A 13,021-nucleotide genomic window follows, 5' to 3' on the forward strand; every position below is an offset into this window, starting at 1 on the left:
ACTCTATAAAATTCAAATACAGACCACATTCATATTTCACACAGTCATTTCTGATACAAAATAGATAGGCATTTACAGTGTGTAGTTTCACAATGGTTACTCTCTTTCTCTAGCTCTTGCGGTCTCTCTTCCTCTCTCCTACCCCTTTGGTCCTAATGCTTGTCACACTCCTTGTTCACTGTTGGTTTCTCCATTGCCACTACTCTGTAAGCACTTTTCAAAACCTTTCTTTCTCTAATATGTTAATTCAGAAGCTGGAGCGCTTTTGATGGGAACATATGGGTTCTTACTGATCATGGATTTGTCATTGCCAACTAGAGGTGAAACTCCTTAGGAGTTTTGATCTCTGTGAGACAACATAATCATTGTGTAGATAAGCTTCCCACTCTTCTAGAACATATGAGCACAGAGAATGAAACAACTACAGAATAACTGTTAGACACTTTCACTTCTTGAAAATCTACTGCCCGGATATATTATGTGGTGAACTCTCATCATGGATTTAGAATTGTATACAGTATACAAGAATCAGGTATCTACTTGTCAACATAGGAGCCTCCTTTATAGGAATGCAAAGCATATTTACGCTTAGATGAGCTTTCAAACAAACACTTTCAAATGCACCTCCACTTTTTAGTGTTTACACTTCTACTAAATCAGAACATTTGGCCCCAAGGAAGTTCTTTCTTTTCTAAAGAAAAAACACATTTTAAGGGTGAAAAAAAATCCCCCAAGCTTGCAAACTCTCTCTTCAAATTCTATTATTCTGGTAGTACCATGCCTTAAAACAGCTACAGTTTAATTCTCAGGAATTAACAGTGGTGATCAGTAATACCTCATCTTGAAGATAAGTTTACTACAGACAAAACATTAGAGTTTACCAATAAAAAATGAATTAAGATAACTTTTGCCTTGTCATAGGTCACAGAATTTCTGATTTTTTAAAAGTCTTTTTGACCCTTGCACTGAAATAAGAATGGTGGACAACATGGTAGATTCAACGCAAGGACACAGAACACAATGTCTGAGACTATTTCAGAGCCCACTGCATCCCATGGGGATAAATCCAGTAAGCCTGCCTAGCAGTGCTAACAGCACTCAGCAGGATCTGTACCTGGCACCTCTGACAACACTCTCATGCCACAGCCTGAAGCTATGACAGTTTTGCCTTTTTTTCACAATAGAAATAGAAAACTGTTTGCTCATAACTGCTGACAAATACTGTTTATCCCTGTAACACCAATAACGGCATTAACAATTGAGACACTGTATGGGGAACAAGAGAAAGAAACAAAGCCACAAAATGCTCTTTCTCTTCCCAGATTCCAGAGTGACTAAGGTAGAATTCTGCTGTTCCGGGGCCTTGGTGCCTTCACTCTCTTTTGAAGAGCGTACCCAAAACCTTCTGTGGCCAGCATGTCCTTGGTTCTGTGGCTAGGAAAGAGGAAATGGAGTCTCTCTGGTGGAGGGCTGGCCTTGTCACTGAACTTTGAGCCACAGAGTCAAGTTCCTGGTATTAAGCAGACGAGAGAACAGGGTCCCATGGGCAGCTCATTTTTTGCTGTCTTCGGCATATCATTCTATTTCCCAGGATGTATCTGTATTCCTGCAAAAATAAGTGAAAACCTTCCAAATATCCTGCATGCTGGAAGCAACAGAAAAATACATCTTTTAAGCAGGTTCTTGGGAATGGTTCAGATATGAACTCCTAATGTCACTGAGTTACAATTATGAAACTAGTCTATGATACTGTATGGTAGATATCATCCATTTATAACTGTTAAATCTATGGAGTGTACAACCTAGAGAATGAATCCTGAATGGTGCAGCTTGGGCTTTACCTAATGGTAATTAACTATGTTGGTCACCATTAAGAACTATGAGGAAAGATGCCAATAATAAGGAAAATAAGGGGGCTGAAGAGGCAAATTGAAACATTTATTTTCTGTCCATTTTTTTCTCTAAGCCCCAAACTACACCACAAATTCTGCTCATTAAGAAAAGTTTATTTAGAAAGTCTTGACCTTGCAGTTATGCTCCCAGAAGCAATGCAGCTATTGAGGATCACAGATGTCCAGACTCAGCACACAAGCGCTGGGATTTGAATCCTAGCCACACTGCACGGCAGCTTTGGAAACTCAGAGAAGTTCCCATAAATGTTGTGTCTCATTTTCTTCATCTCAGAGGAACAAGAGGACAGTCCCAGATTCTCAGCGTCCCCAGCTTAGATCCATGCTTAACCACCTGATTGCTGAATGGGGCCAGCATTCGCCACCACGACCATTATCATCTACAAGTAAAATGGTCCAAGAAAGACAGAACTCTGCCCTCCTCCTCCACAAAGAAACCAAACCACTTTCTATGAACTGCCATGAAGATGGGGATTTCCTCTAGCCAATGGTAGGCTTGAGGGTGCCAACGAGGGACACCATTTGGAAAGGGGATTTTTCTCTCCTTCACATGACCTGCCCAAGTCATACCTGATGGTTGTGAACTTAGATGATGTGAGAAGGTACTTGATAATTACCATACGATTGAAGGCTTTGGCAGCTGCTGTGGAAACAAGAAAAAAAAATACATCAAGCACTGCCTTTGCACATGAAGAGAAAAAAAAGATGGAGTATTAAATAGCGTGCTTTGCACAAGAATTCACCTTACCTAGCAGGAACAAATTTCTTTGCTGCAAGAAAGAGGAAAGTATTAATTTGGACCGATGACGTTTAAGCAAATTAGACTGATTTACTTCTCTCATTTGGGTTTATACTCTCATGCGCTCTGTGACAGACATTTGGTGGCGATGAAGGTAAAATGCCAAGGATAAACGCCCAAAGAACAGAGCAGCTTCCTGACACCAGGAAACTGATGCTCAGCTTGTCTGATTCTTCTTTCAAATTCTCATGAGAAGTACAAAATCCATACTTTTACATGAAATTCCCTAATGTCTAAATTTCAAGTTTTAATTAGAAACATTTAAATAGTCTGTGGACCAAAGTGACCATGGATATTGTATTTCCTATACCTGGTGATATATATATTCAAAAATTTAGGCTATTCCAAGCAATTTTCTCTGTTACTTGAAATCATTTCACGTATTCTCCCAAGAGAATCTTAGTATAACTCCATAATTCTCATTGAGCAACTCCACAGACACTGTAGAACTGGAAATGAGTAGTGCCCCCTAGAGTTAATCAGTATTAGTGCAGCCAACATAGGTTTCCTCAAACTTTCAACACCGAGTTGAATAAGAAGAAATCTTATCATGAAACCTTGATTATATTGGCATTTGCTGGGGCTATTTCACAAGTAGGTTCTACTTTCTAGATTCTAGTGAAAAGTTTCAAGAGACCATAGCTCATAAGTGATACACACACACACACTTTTCGACTTTTTGAATTTACCTTTCTTTCTAAAGTATCTCAGCAATAAGTAGAGAAATGAAGATGATGCCAGGAGCGAGGTTCCTGCTGTAGAAAGTGCAAGTACCAAGGGACGGGTGCCATCTGTGGAGGCTGAGGAAACAAGTCACAGGGAACAGCGTAAGCCACAATTGGCTTTAGAGTCTTTCTGGCCTGTCCATTTGGCCTTTCCTTTGTGTATTCATGACTACCAGCAGAACCATGTAGACCTGGCATTGAAGATTTAAACAATTCCTCCCAAACTACCACTGAAGCTGGTACCGGTGTTTCCAGGCAGAACACAGCCTCGTCAAGCTCTTTGACATTAGAACACAACACCTAGGTTAACACTAAACTGCTGTCCTTGCCTTCTGTCGTGTGCTTATTTCCTCCTTCAGTCTCTAGATATCCCCTTCCAATGATCAGAATCCCACTATGAGGGAGCAGAAAGAGGTCTAAAGGGAGTCAAAGGGAGGGCAATGGAAATAAATCGTGATAGCTGAGAGGGCCAGTGGAAAGTATTCGAGAGGGAACTGGGGTCACAGATGAGAGCAAAACATTCTATCTGTTCCTATGACATGCATCATTTTCTGTTTTCTTTCTATCCATCCCTATAACCTACCATTCTGGTTTTGGCATAAAGGACAGTTAGCTTCCTTAGCAATATAACACCCCTTCTGCAACCTTCTCCCCCAGGCAACTACCACCAATCAATGCATCACCTTCACAGGTAGGCAGCATCCCAGACCAGTGTCCTGTGTCACCACACGTCATAACTGCAGATCCATTGAGTTTCCATCCATCAGGACATGTAAATTCACATACAGTGCCGAAAACAGTATCCCCACTGCAGCTCACATTCACCTTTCCAGGCACTTCAAGGCTTGGGCACTGTGCCACTGCAAATGACACATCCATGGTAGAAATCAGAAAAACCTCACCACAGAACGGCTAACCGGATGTGTGTCCTGAGAGTCTGAACTCAATAGTACCTTGGCAGGAGGGTACCTCCTGGGTCCACTGGCCCTGGGAAGTGCACTCAAGCTGAGCTGATCCATGTAATTTGAAGCCTTTGTTGCATCGAAAGGTGCACAAGGACTTGTAGGTGAAGTTTCCGGTTGTAGCATGAGCACACTCCATTAAACCATTCTGGGCCTGAGGGAGAGCATCACATTTCACAGCTGGAAGAGAGGAGCCATGCACAGGTGTAAGCACTGAACCATCCTAGGAGTCTTAGGGTAACCAAGCCATAAAGATGTTCAGTAGCGCCTTTCTTGTATGTTGCAGGGGGCCAGCAAGATGGCTCGACAGGGAAAGGCACTTGCCGCCAGTCCCCCCAACCTGAATTTCATTTCTGGGACCCATACGTAAGGAGAAAATCGACTTCTGCAAGTTGCCCTCTGATCTCCACACATGGAACTTGCGGTAGAGAGAGAGGGGAGGGAGGGAAGGAGGGAAAAAGAGAAAGAAAGAGAATTTCTAAAGAGAATGTACCTGAACATGTGGGGTTTTTGCTGTCCCACTCCCCTCTTGGGCCACACTGGAGCCTTTTTGATCCCTTCAGTTCAAATCCTTGATCACAGGAGAACTCACAACTGGATCCACTGTGGAAAGGTCCAGAAGCACTGGGAAGACATTTCATGGAGCCCCGTGGTAGCCTGGATAAGGCTTTACACTGGAAAGCTGAGACATCAGAGAAAGGGTGAGAAAATACCATGGTGATACCGGAGACCATTCATCTTTTGATGGCCAAATTCAAGTGGCACAAAGCTTTGCTCAGAGAACTCAAGACAATTCTTCATCACAAATTCCTAGGAAGGTGACTGTGTTCTCATCATTACCCAATATCTCCATGACAATGACAACTAATACAAGGTAACCATTAGCAGGAATATAGTGCCTCCACACTGGGTTGATGTGCAGAGGGAGGGTAAAGGGGAAGGTTTCACATCAGGTCCTGAAGACTTCCGTGTGGTGTCAAAAAGGAAAAGAAGAAGCCTTCCTGCAGAATTTGCCTGCTCTTAGCTTAAGTTTGGTGGTGGTGGTGGTGGTGGTGGTGGTGGGGGGTGGTGTGTGTGTGTGTTTGTTTGTTTGTTTTTGCTCCTGGAACTCACTCAGTACTAAATTTGTCTCTGAGGATGCCTGCACTGGATAAAGAAAGCTGTGTCTTCTGAACATTCTTGCCCTTGCTGGAAAGTGAATTAATTTTTTTATTGCTTTTATGTCTGTATCAGAACAAACTTTGTTGGTGACAGACCTCAAGCTGGGGACATTTTCATTGCTGCTAGCTGTGGATTTTAGAGGTGTGTGATGAAAGTGAGAGCTTCAAGCAGTACTTTCATTATTCTGCACTTTACATTTTAAATAAGATTTCTCTTACATTATGAATTCTCCTTACTCTATTATACCAATGCTGACACATTAGTATTATTAATATATCCTAGTTTAGAAACAAACAAAAATCCACATGTTATTTGCCTGCAGTGCTGCTTCCTGGCTGTGCATTCATTTTTTTTAAATCAATCTCAAAGGTATTGCTGTTGCCCTCATAATTGGTATCTATAGTTACAGGGGATGCCTGATGTCGTTGTCAGTGCTCAAGATGGAAGAAGATGGATGTTTTAGAAATGAAAGTATTAGAAGATACAGTTTACTGCTCACCTTTGCACACTGGAATCTGTGGTGTCCACTGCCCTTCTGCATTGCATTCAACCTGGGCCGGCCCCTCCAACGTGTGACTTTGGTCACAGGTGAAGTTACAGGATGACTTAAAGGCCAGTTCTGCAGCTGTTGAGTTGCTGCAGTGCACAGAGCCATGCTGGGGCTGAGGTATGGCATCACAGGTCACAGCTGAAACCCAAGCACCCATTCAAATTAGTAAACTTGGTTTGCCCGATTTAAGCCTTAGCTGAGGAAGAGAACGTGATGCATCGCCACAAGGAAGAACTCTACCTTTGCACGAGGGCTTCTCGTTGTCCCAGACGCCGGAGGAGGTACACTGCAGACTCTGGACTCCAACTCGCCTGTACCCTTCATCACAGGCAAATGTACAGGTCGTGTTCCATGGGAAGCTCCCAGGATTCGGGGAACATTTCCTGACTCCATTGGTAGGGTGTGTCAAAGCTTCACATTCAATCACTGAGGAGATGAAGGAGAAGAGAGAGTTCTACACAAAGAAAATTCCATAGATGTTTTCATCTTCCGTGGAGGTAGGGTTTATAAAAGAAGATGAAACACATCTTCAAAGGGTGAAACCCAAACTTTTTTTTTTTTTTTTTTTTTTTTTTGGTTTTTCAAGACAGGGTTTTTCTGTAGCTTGGGAGCCTGTCCTGGAACTAGCTCTGAAGACCAGGCTGGCCTCCAACTCACAGAGATCCGCCTGTCTCTGTCTCCCAAGTGCTGGGATTAAAGGCGTGTACCCCCACAGCCCAGCAAAACCCAAACTCTTGATAACATATTATTGATAACATATAGATAAACCTATAACAAATGTTTTAGTCTTTAGTCATATTTCATCTTCTTTTATTAATTTTTGCTTTGACTATGCTGGACGATCTCTGATCTATTTTACTACATATATAAATAACAACAAAAATAACAGCCTCTAGATCAAGATTCATGGCTTGATGTAAAAGCAGTATGAACATTCAAAGGGCCTGAGCAATGAGTCGTTGTAATGGGACCAGAGAACTGCACAAAGAGATAGTGAAGCTGTCTGACCAACACAGTGCTAAAGTTGGTCCCATTGCATGGAAGAGTTGAACAAAAAAGTCCACAAGAAAGCCATACAGCTGTCTAGATGTGTTTCTACTGTCTTCCTTACACCTTCCTTTCCATGTCACCAGAGCCTCAGAAACACCCATTTCAAAAAAAAAAAATGGAAAAAAGGCCATGTTAAACCAAACAGGCACCAGACTGCCCACATAACTCATAGAGAGAATACATCTTACTAAATGATACAACAAAAAGGTTGTAAGTTGGGTAAGAACTAAGGCAATTTGGAGTGAGAAGCTTTAGTGCACTTTGAAAGTTACCTTTGCAGGACAGAGCAGCCACACTCCATTCTCCAGAGGACATACACCGCATGGTGGTCTCTGGGCTGCTTGGCAGGTAGCCCCTGCTACAGCTGAGAGAGCAAGAGGAATTATAGCTGAAGAGGCCAAAAGGCCGTGTGCAGTCGAGAAGTCCATGGTCAGGCTCCTTCTGCGCTTCGCACGTCACAACTGAAAAAGAGAACGAAGTCACACTTCAGCTCCTCTCTCACCTTGCATAGGAGAGTGAACACTGGACACCATAATTATTGCCCATTGAGCATTTCCTGTGATCTGGGCTCTATGGAAGCATTAGACTATGGAGCTGGTTCTATTATTATCGTCATACAGATAGTTGTCACATGAAGTTGCTTATTTTAATACGACTGAAATATTCAGGCATTCTATAAGACTACTTTGTCAAGGTGCCATAAGTAATAAGTAGTAAGTCTGGAGTTTGACCCAGGAGGGTCTGAGTTGATAGTCTCAGTTACTACAGTGCTCTTCTTCTGTGTATTCAGGTGGAGGAAACACATGCCCCATCTGACAAGCCGTCCGAACCACAGGAGGGAGTTCCCAGCTTTGGAAAAGGAACAGGTAAGGACGAGACTTACCTTGCTCACAGTTGGGTCCAAGGAAGCCAGGGTGGCACTGGCAAGTGTAACTGTTGATGGTCTCTACACATTCACCATGGCCACTGCAGGATGCAGGAGTGCAGGAAGCTACAGAAAGCACAAAACAGATGAGGATGATCAATTCGTATGGTGCTTATCATGCATTTTTTATTTGAGTTTGTTTGTTTTTAGCCTATAATCTGTGCAATCCAGATAACACTCATGGCATTGATGCTCAGAATTTATACTGACACATCTGATTCCAGTTCCAGGCTATTGTATAACTTGGTGATAATAAATGGACATCAGCAGAATAGCTGTGCTTGGCACCAAGCAATAAAAATTAATTCATAGCATCTCTGAAGATGGTTTCATGCTAAAAAAAAAGTACTGTATCTGAGTATATATACTCTGTATATTGATAGAAATATATATATACATACATACATATATATGTATGTATCTTCGTATATATACAACCATACATTCTTGCCTTTACTCACACCAATCAGTAAAAAACAAATAGATATCATTATTGCTGGAATGTTTTACAGCCATCTCTTTAAAAACAGAAAATGTGCACAGCAGAGACCAATTAGTTTGCATCCTCTAAATATGCCAAGCTGCCTCCCATAGAAACGCCCCACCACAGTTCAGAAGCTTTATACCTGTGTAGCACAGAGCCAGTTTCTTTTTGTCACATCTCTCGTCATTCCACATGCCCGGGTCATTGAGTCTTTTGATGTAGATTTCTACACAGTCCTCATTCTTCTGCTTGTTGTTGGGTTCACCAGGTGCCCAGTTCTTAGCCTCCTCGGTCAGAGGTTTGTGGGTCCCCACCCAGATCCATACGTTATTGACCTTTCTGATTCCAATCCAGTAATAACTTGGTGAAAATCTCAGATTGGAGTTCAGGTAATTGATCTCTTCTTTGTTCTGAATTGCCACCAGATGTGTGTACTTCTGTTGACAATACGCACTGGCTTCATCGTATGTCATGAGTTCGATGGAGGTGTTGTAATACCAAGCTATGCTCTCTCCAATGAGAAGCACTGGGTTGAGTCAAGAAAGGAATAGAAAATTTAGTCCTGCTCTATGTTGTCTTATTTTGGGCTTATAGAGATCTTTCTGAAGGCCCAAACTATGATTTTTAAAAGTAAAAAGAGACTCATCTGTGGGGTGTAGCATGTCTGTATATTGCTGTGTGCCTGGCCACCCACTGATGCTTTATCATAATGTAACACTCCAACTCCACAGACCACTGCATGTCACAGAAAACAAAGCCTTGTTGGCTGCTATGACACCCCTATTTGAGGCCCCATTTCAGGAACCAAATGGATGAATCTCCACAATGCCTGAATAGGTCACCTAGGATCCATCCTTCCCATGTAAGGAAACTAACTATTCCTACCAGAGGGCAGATCCCTACAGAGAGAGGTCAGCAGTCCTGCTAACCCCACTGCAAAGCACAGAGCAGACCCACACAACAAAATACCCTGTTCTGAAGAGCCAGGAGGGTGAAGATGAGAGAGTCTGGTCTCCGATGACGTCAGCTTACCAAAAGTGAGAGTGGAGAGAAACCGTGAGGCATTCATGGCTCCAGGGATCCCTCTCACCCAGAGCCAGGACTGGAAATGCTCTTCTGAGGAGAGAAAGTGCAGAATTAGCCACAGAAAGAAATTCTAGGTTTGGGTTACTCACACCCTTCTGTCACAGCATTTAAGGCGACACCATGAGGTTTTAGGCAAGGATTCCTGTACGTCATTACTTATTGCAGAGACATTTACTGTGGTAGATAGATGCAAACTTGAAGATTTTCATCATTTTAAGCAAAGAGAAAAGGCAGATTTTAATGACAATGCTCTAATAGCATAGACAGATCTCTTTATCAGAGTTTTTTTGCATATAAATCTATGCTTTAGGCCCGAGGCTCCTCTGGCTTGGAAGCTGCACTTACTGCTTTGTGGAATGGTCGCTGGGGTGCTGGATTTCTCAGCTGTATTGCTGCTGCTTCCGTCCCTCCGTTCTTCTAGCAGTTTTGATGTAGTCAGTCAAGGACCACTGAGTATTGCTTCAGCTGGAGCCTCTTTATAGGAGATCTGACTTTGACTTCCTGTGAGTCACAGGACATTATTATCAAAATCTGTTAAAGAGGAAATCCTCAACCACATCCAAAAAGCTTTCTGAAAATATGCACCGCACTAAAAAAAAAAAAAAAAAAAATTCATAGTGATGTTGGAAACTCCAAGCTAATCCTTGTTCTAGGCTTTCATAATTTGTATGCAATTTTATTAAGTATGATGCAAACATGTGGTTTTAATTCCTGTGTCATAAAGCCTAGCTACTGTTTTCACTCATGTGTAGAAATTAGTTTCATAAACATAAGCTATAAATATCACTCGTGATCCGCCACTCTCATTTTCTCATGCTTAGCCGTCATTAATACATCAGTAGCCACTTTCTCTTCATTCATCTGCTGCCTTAGCCCGTTCCAATGGGCACCATATTCTCACATAGCTATTCTCACACATATCCTTACAGTTATGATGAAGTTACAAAAAAGCTTCACTCATCTATTCCAAATAATGCCTTGTTTCTACAAAATAGGGTTAAGTGGGAGATAAAAATTTACCCCTGCGACCTTCCTGTCATCTTACATTTTCTAGATACTGTCACTATCTCAATTCTTCATTTCATTTTGTGTAGCTAAATATGGTTGTTATTGTTCACCAGTTGTGGACATGTAACCCCACATACTGCTTACTTAGATCTAAAACCTAAAGAATAAAGACCCTAAGAGAGAAATACATGGATATACCTAGGAAGGAGAAAAAAAAATCAAGATCTCCTGAGTAAATTGGGAGCATGGGGGACAGAGGTGAAGGCAGAAGGAGAGAGGGGAGCAAAGAAGAGGAGTGAGGAAAATATATAGTTCAGTTAAAAACAATAAGCTATAAAAAAATTTTAAAAGTTCTGTTCATACATAATATGTTTGTCTATCTACATATTAATAACAAATATGTGTCTAATATTTTTTAAAAAGTGTAGTCAAGCAAGTGTGACACTGCCTACCAGCCTAGCATTTGGGAGGCTGACACGAGGGTGGGAGGCGACCCTGTGTTTCAGCTGTGATTACAACTGTAAGACACCATCTCAAAATGGAAAAAAAAAATTCATGTGCATTGACTTTAATCTTAAGATAAATTTTACCTTGAAAATTAGTCATAAACAGTCCTAGATCATACATTCGCATCTATGGATTTTTCATAACTAATTTTCTAGTTTCAACATTCGTGGTGCAGTATCTGTAGGGATACAATACTTACTTAATGACGTAGATCTCTGACTATAATCTCTTCTGTGCTTCTTCTGTTGCAGGCTTTATTCTGAGAATGTTGCCATGTCTGTTTGTATTGTTTTTTAAGTCTATCAGTTGTGATATATGTACCCCATCCCTACTTTATAGTTGAGGAAATTAAGGAACCAGTTTCTTCTATCTATCTATCTATCTATCTATCTATCTATCTATCTATCTATCTATCTATCTACCTATCTATCATCTATCTATCTATCTACCTATCATCTATCTATCATCTATCTATCTACCTATCTATCTATCTATCTATCTACCTACCTATCTATCATCTATCTATCTATCTATCATCTATCTATCATCTATCTATCTATCTATCTATCATCTATCTATCATCTATCTATCTACCTATCATCTATCTATCTATCATCTATCTATCATCTATCTATCATCTATCTATCTATCTATCTATCTACCTATCATCTATCTATCTATCTATCTATCTATCTATCTATCTATCTATCTAGTTTTCGTCTCATCTAACTGCACTAAGATATGCTGTTGAAACCCAGGCAACCAATCACCAGAACCCCATCCCTTGACTGCCCAGGCTGTGGTAGTGGTGCCTGCTGTTGTTTGCCCACGCTGAGGTCTCTGCTCTTCCTCACTTCCCAGTCTTTGCCGTCTTCTTCCTGAAGTCCCTCAATCACTGAAGCTTTCTGCCAAGGGATGTGAGGCATGGGGACAGGTAAAAGGCCCAGAACAGTAAATAACAAGGAAAGGATGCCTGAGAACAGGCCCTGATTCCTCAGCAAATAAGTAGAGAATAAGTAGAAAAGGGAAAATAATAGACAAGGCAACTGTGTCTTGCCTGGAAGAAGGAGTGGATTCTAAGTCACATTTGCCAAAAGATCCCGATCAGAGGCAAGCTTTCTCTGAGGCCTAAGGGCAAAATGTGTATTCTAAATTTATATTTATAAATTATATCCTTATACTAAAGAATATTATATTCTTTAGGTAAAGAACTCAGTATAAGAAAGAAAGATAAGAGCAGTGGTAGAAAATATTTGTCAATAAAGGGGGATTCATATAAAGGAGGTTTTGTATACATTATGTCTAAAGATACACACAAATATAATGAGAGGTGTATTATTCCAAAACCACTCACCCTGCCATCCTGCATTGTCCCAGGACATCTCCTGTGTCTTGCCCCTGAGACTGAGCCTGAAAATCCTGTGGGTGGGCACTGGGAGCTGCTGGAGCTGCTCTTCTTGCTGGGGTTGCTAGAGAAGCCATAAACAGACGTCCCGGGGAAGCCCTGGGTGTGGGGGTGAGGGGCTAGCCAGCCTTCTGTAGCAGCATCATCTGATTCACCCCATCTGGCACTGCTGAGAAGCAATCACTTTTGCTGAATTCTGGAAAGGGACACTGGGTGAGACATAAATGGTTGGGGTTTTGACTATTAATTCCCTTCAAGCAATACAAATTTCAGGAGGAACAAGCTGCTTAGTGGCGCCTCAGTCTGCATGAAGTCTCCCAAGCTCTGAAGATGTAGCCAGTTAGCTCTGAGCTGCTCAGTTCTCAACCTAGGCTGGTACAGACGCTTGAGGATCTCAACCTTGGAAGAAGAAATGCCCTACACAGAGGTGATCCACTGAAGGAAGGATG

General features: G+C 41.7%; 1 protein-coding gene across 1 annotated transcript; it reads right to left on the reverse strand.

Moving 5' to 3' along the window:
• Positions 1 to 2,495: 2,495 nt before the first annotated feature.
• Positions 2,496 to 9,635, reverse strand: Sele (selectin E). The gene is made up of 12 exons (XM_057770891.1): positions 9,599 to 9,635; positions 8,709 to 9,092; positions 8,041 to 8,148; positions 7,430 to 7,618; positions 6,348 to 6,533; positions 6,057 to 6,245; positions 4,890 to 5,078; positions 4,388 to 4,576; positions 4,118 to 4,294; positions 3,399 to 3,509; positions 2,659 to 2,680; positions 2,496 to 2,553 (listed from the first exon to the last, which is right to left on the reverse strand). Exons 1-12 carry the CDS (start codon positions 9,633 to 9,635, stop codon positions 2,496 to 2,498), a joined length of 1,839 nt encoding a protein of 612 aa, XP_057626874.1.
• Positions 9,636 to 13,021: the final 3,386 nt, after the last annotated feature.

The sequence above is a fragment of the Chionomys nivalis genome, chromosome 5 (assembly GCF_950005125.1).
Source record: "Chionomys nivalis chromosome 5, mChiNiv1.1, whole genome shotgun sequence".
NCBI classification, from domain to species: domain Eukaryota; kingdom Metazoa; phylum Chordata; class Mammalia; order Rodentia; family Cricetidae; genus Chionomys; species Chionomys nivalis.

What these genes read in the sequence shown, in the direction of transcription:
- Sele (XM_057770891.1), bottom strand. Translation starts at nt 9,635, where the DNA reads ATGAATGCCTCACGGTTTCTCTCCACTCTCACTTTTG. An exon ending in CGAGAAGCCCTCGTGCAAAG is followed by an intron (nt 6,246 to 6,347) that starts GTAGAGTTCTTC and finishes CTTGGGTTTCAG; the next exon opens with CTGTGACCTGTGATGCCATA. An exon ending in GAGATACTTTAGAAAGAAAG is followed by an intron (nt 2,681 to 3,398) that starts GTAAATTCAAAA and finishes TCTTTCTTGCAG; the next exon opens with CAAAGAAATTTGTTCCTGCT.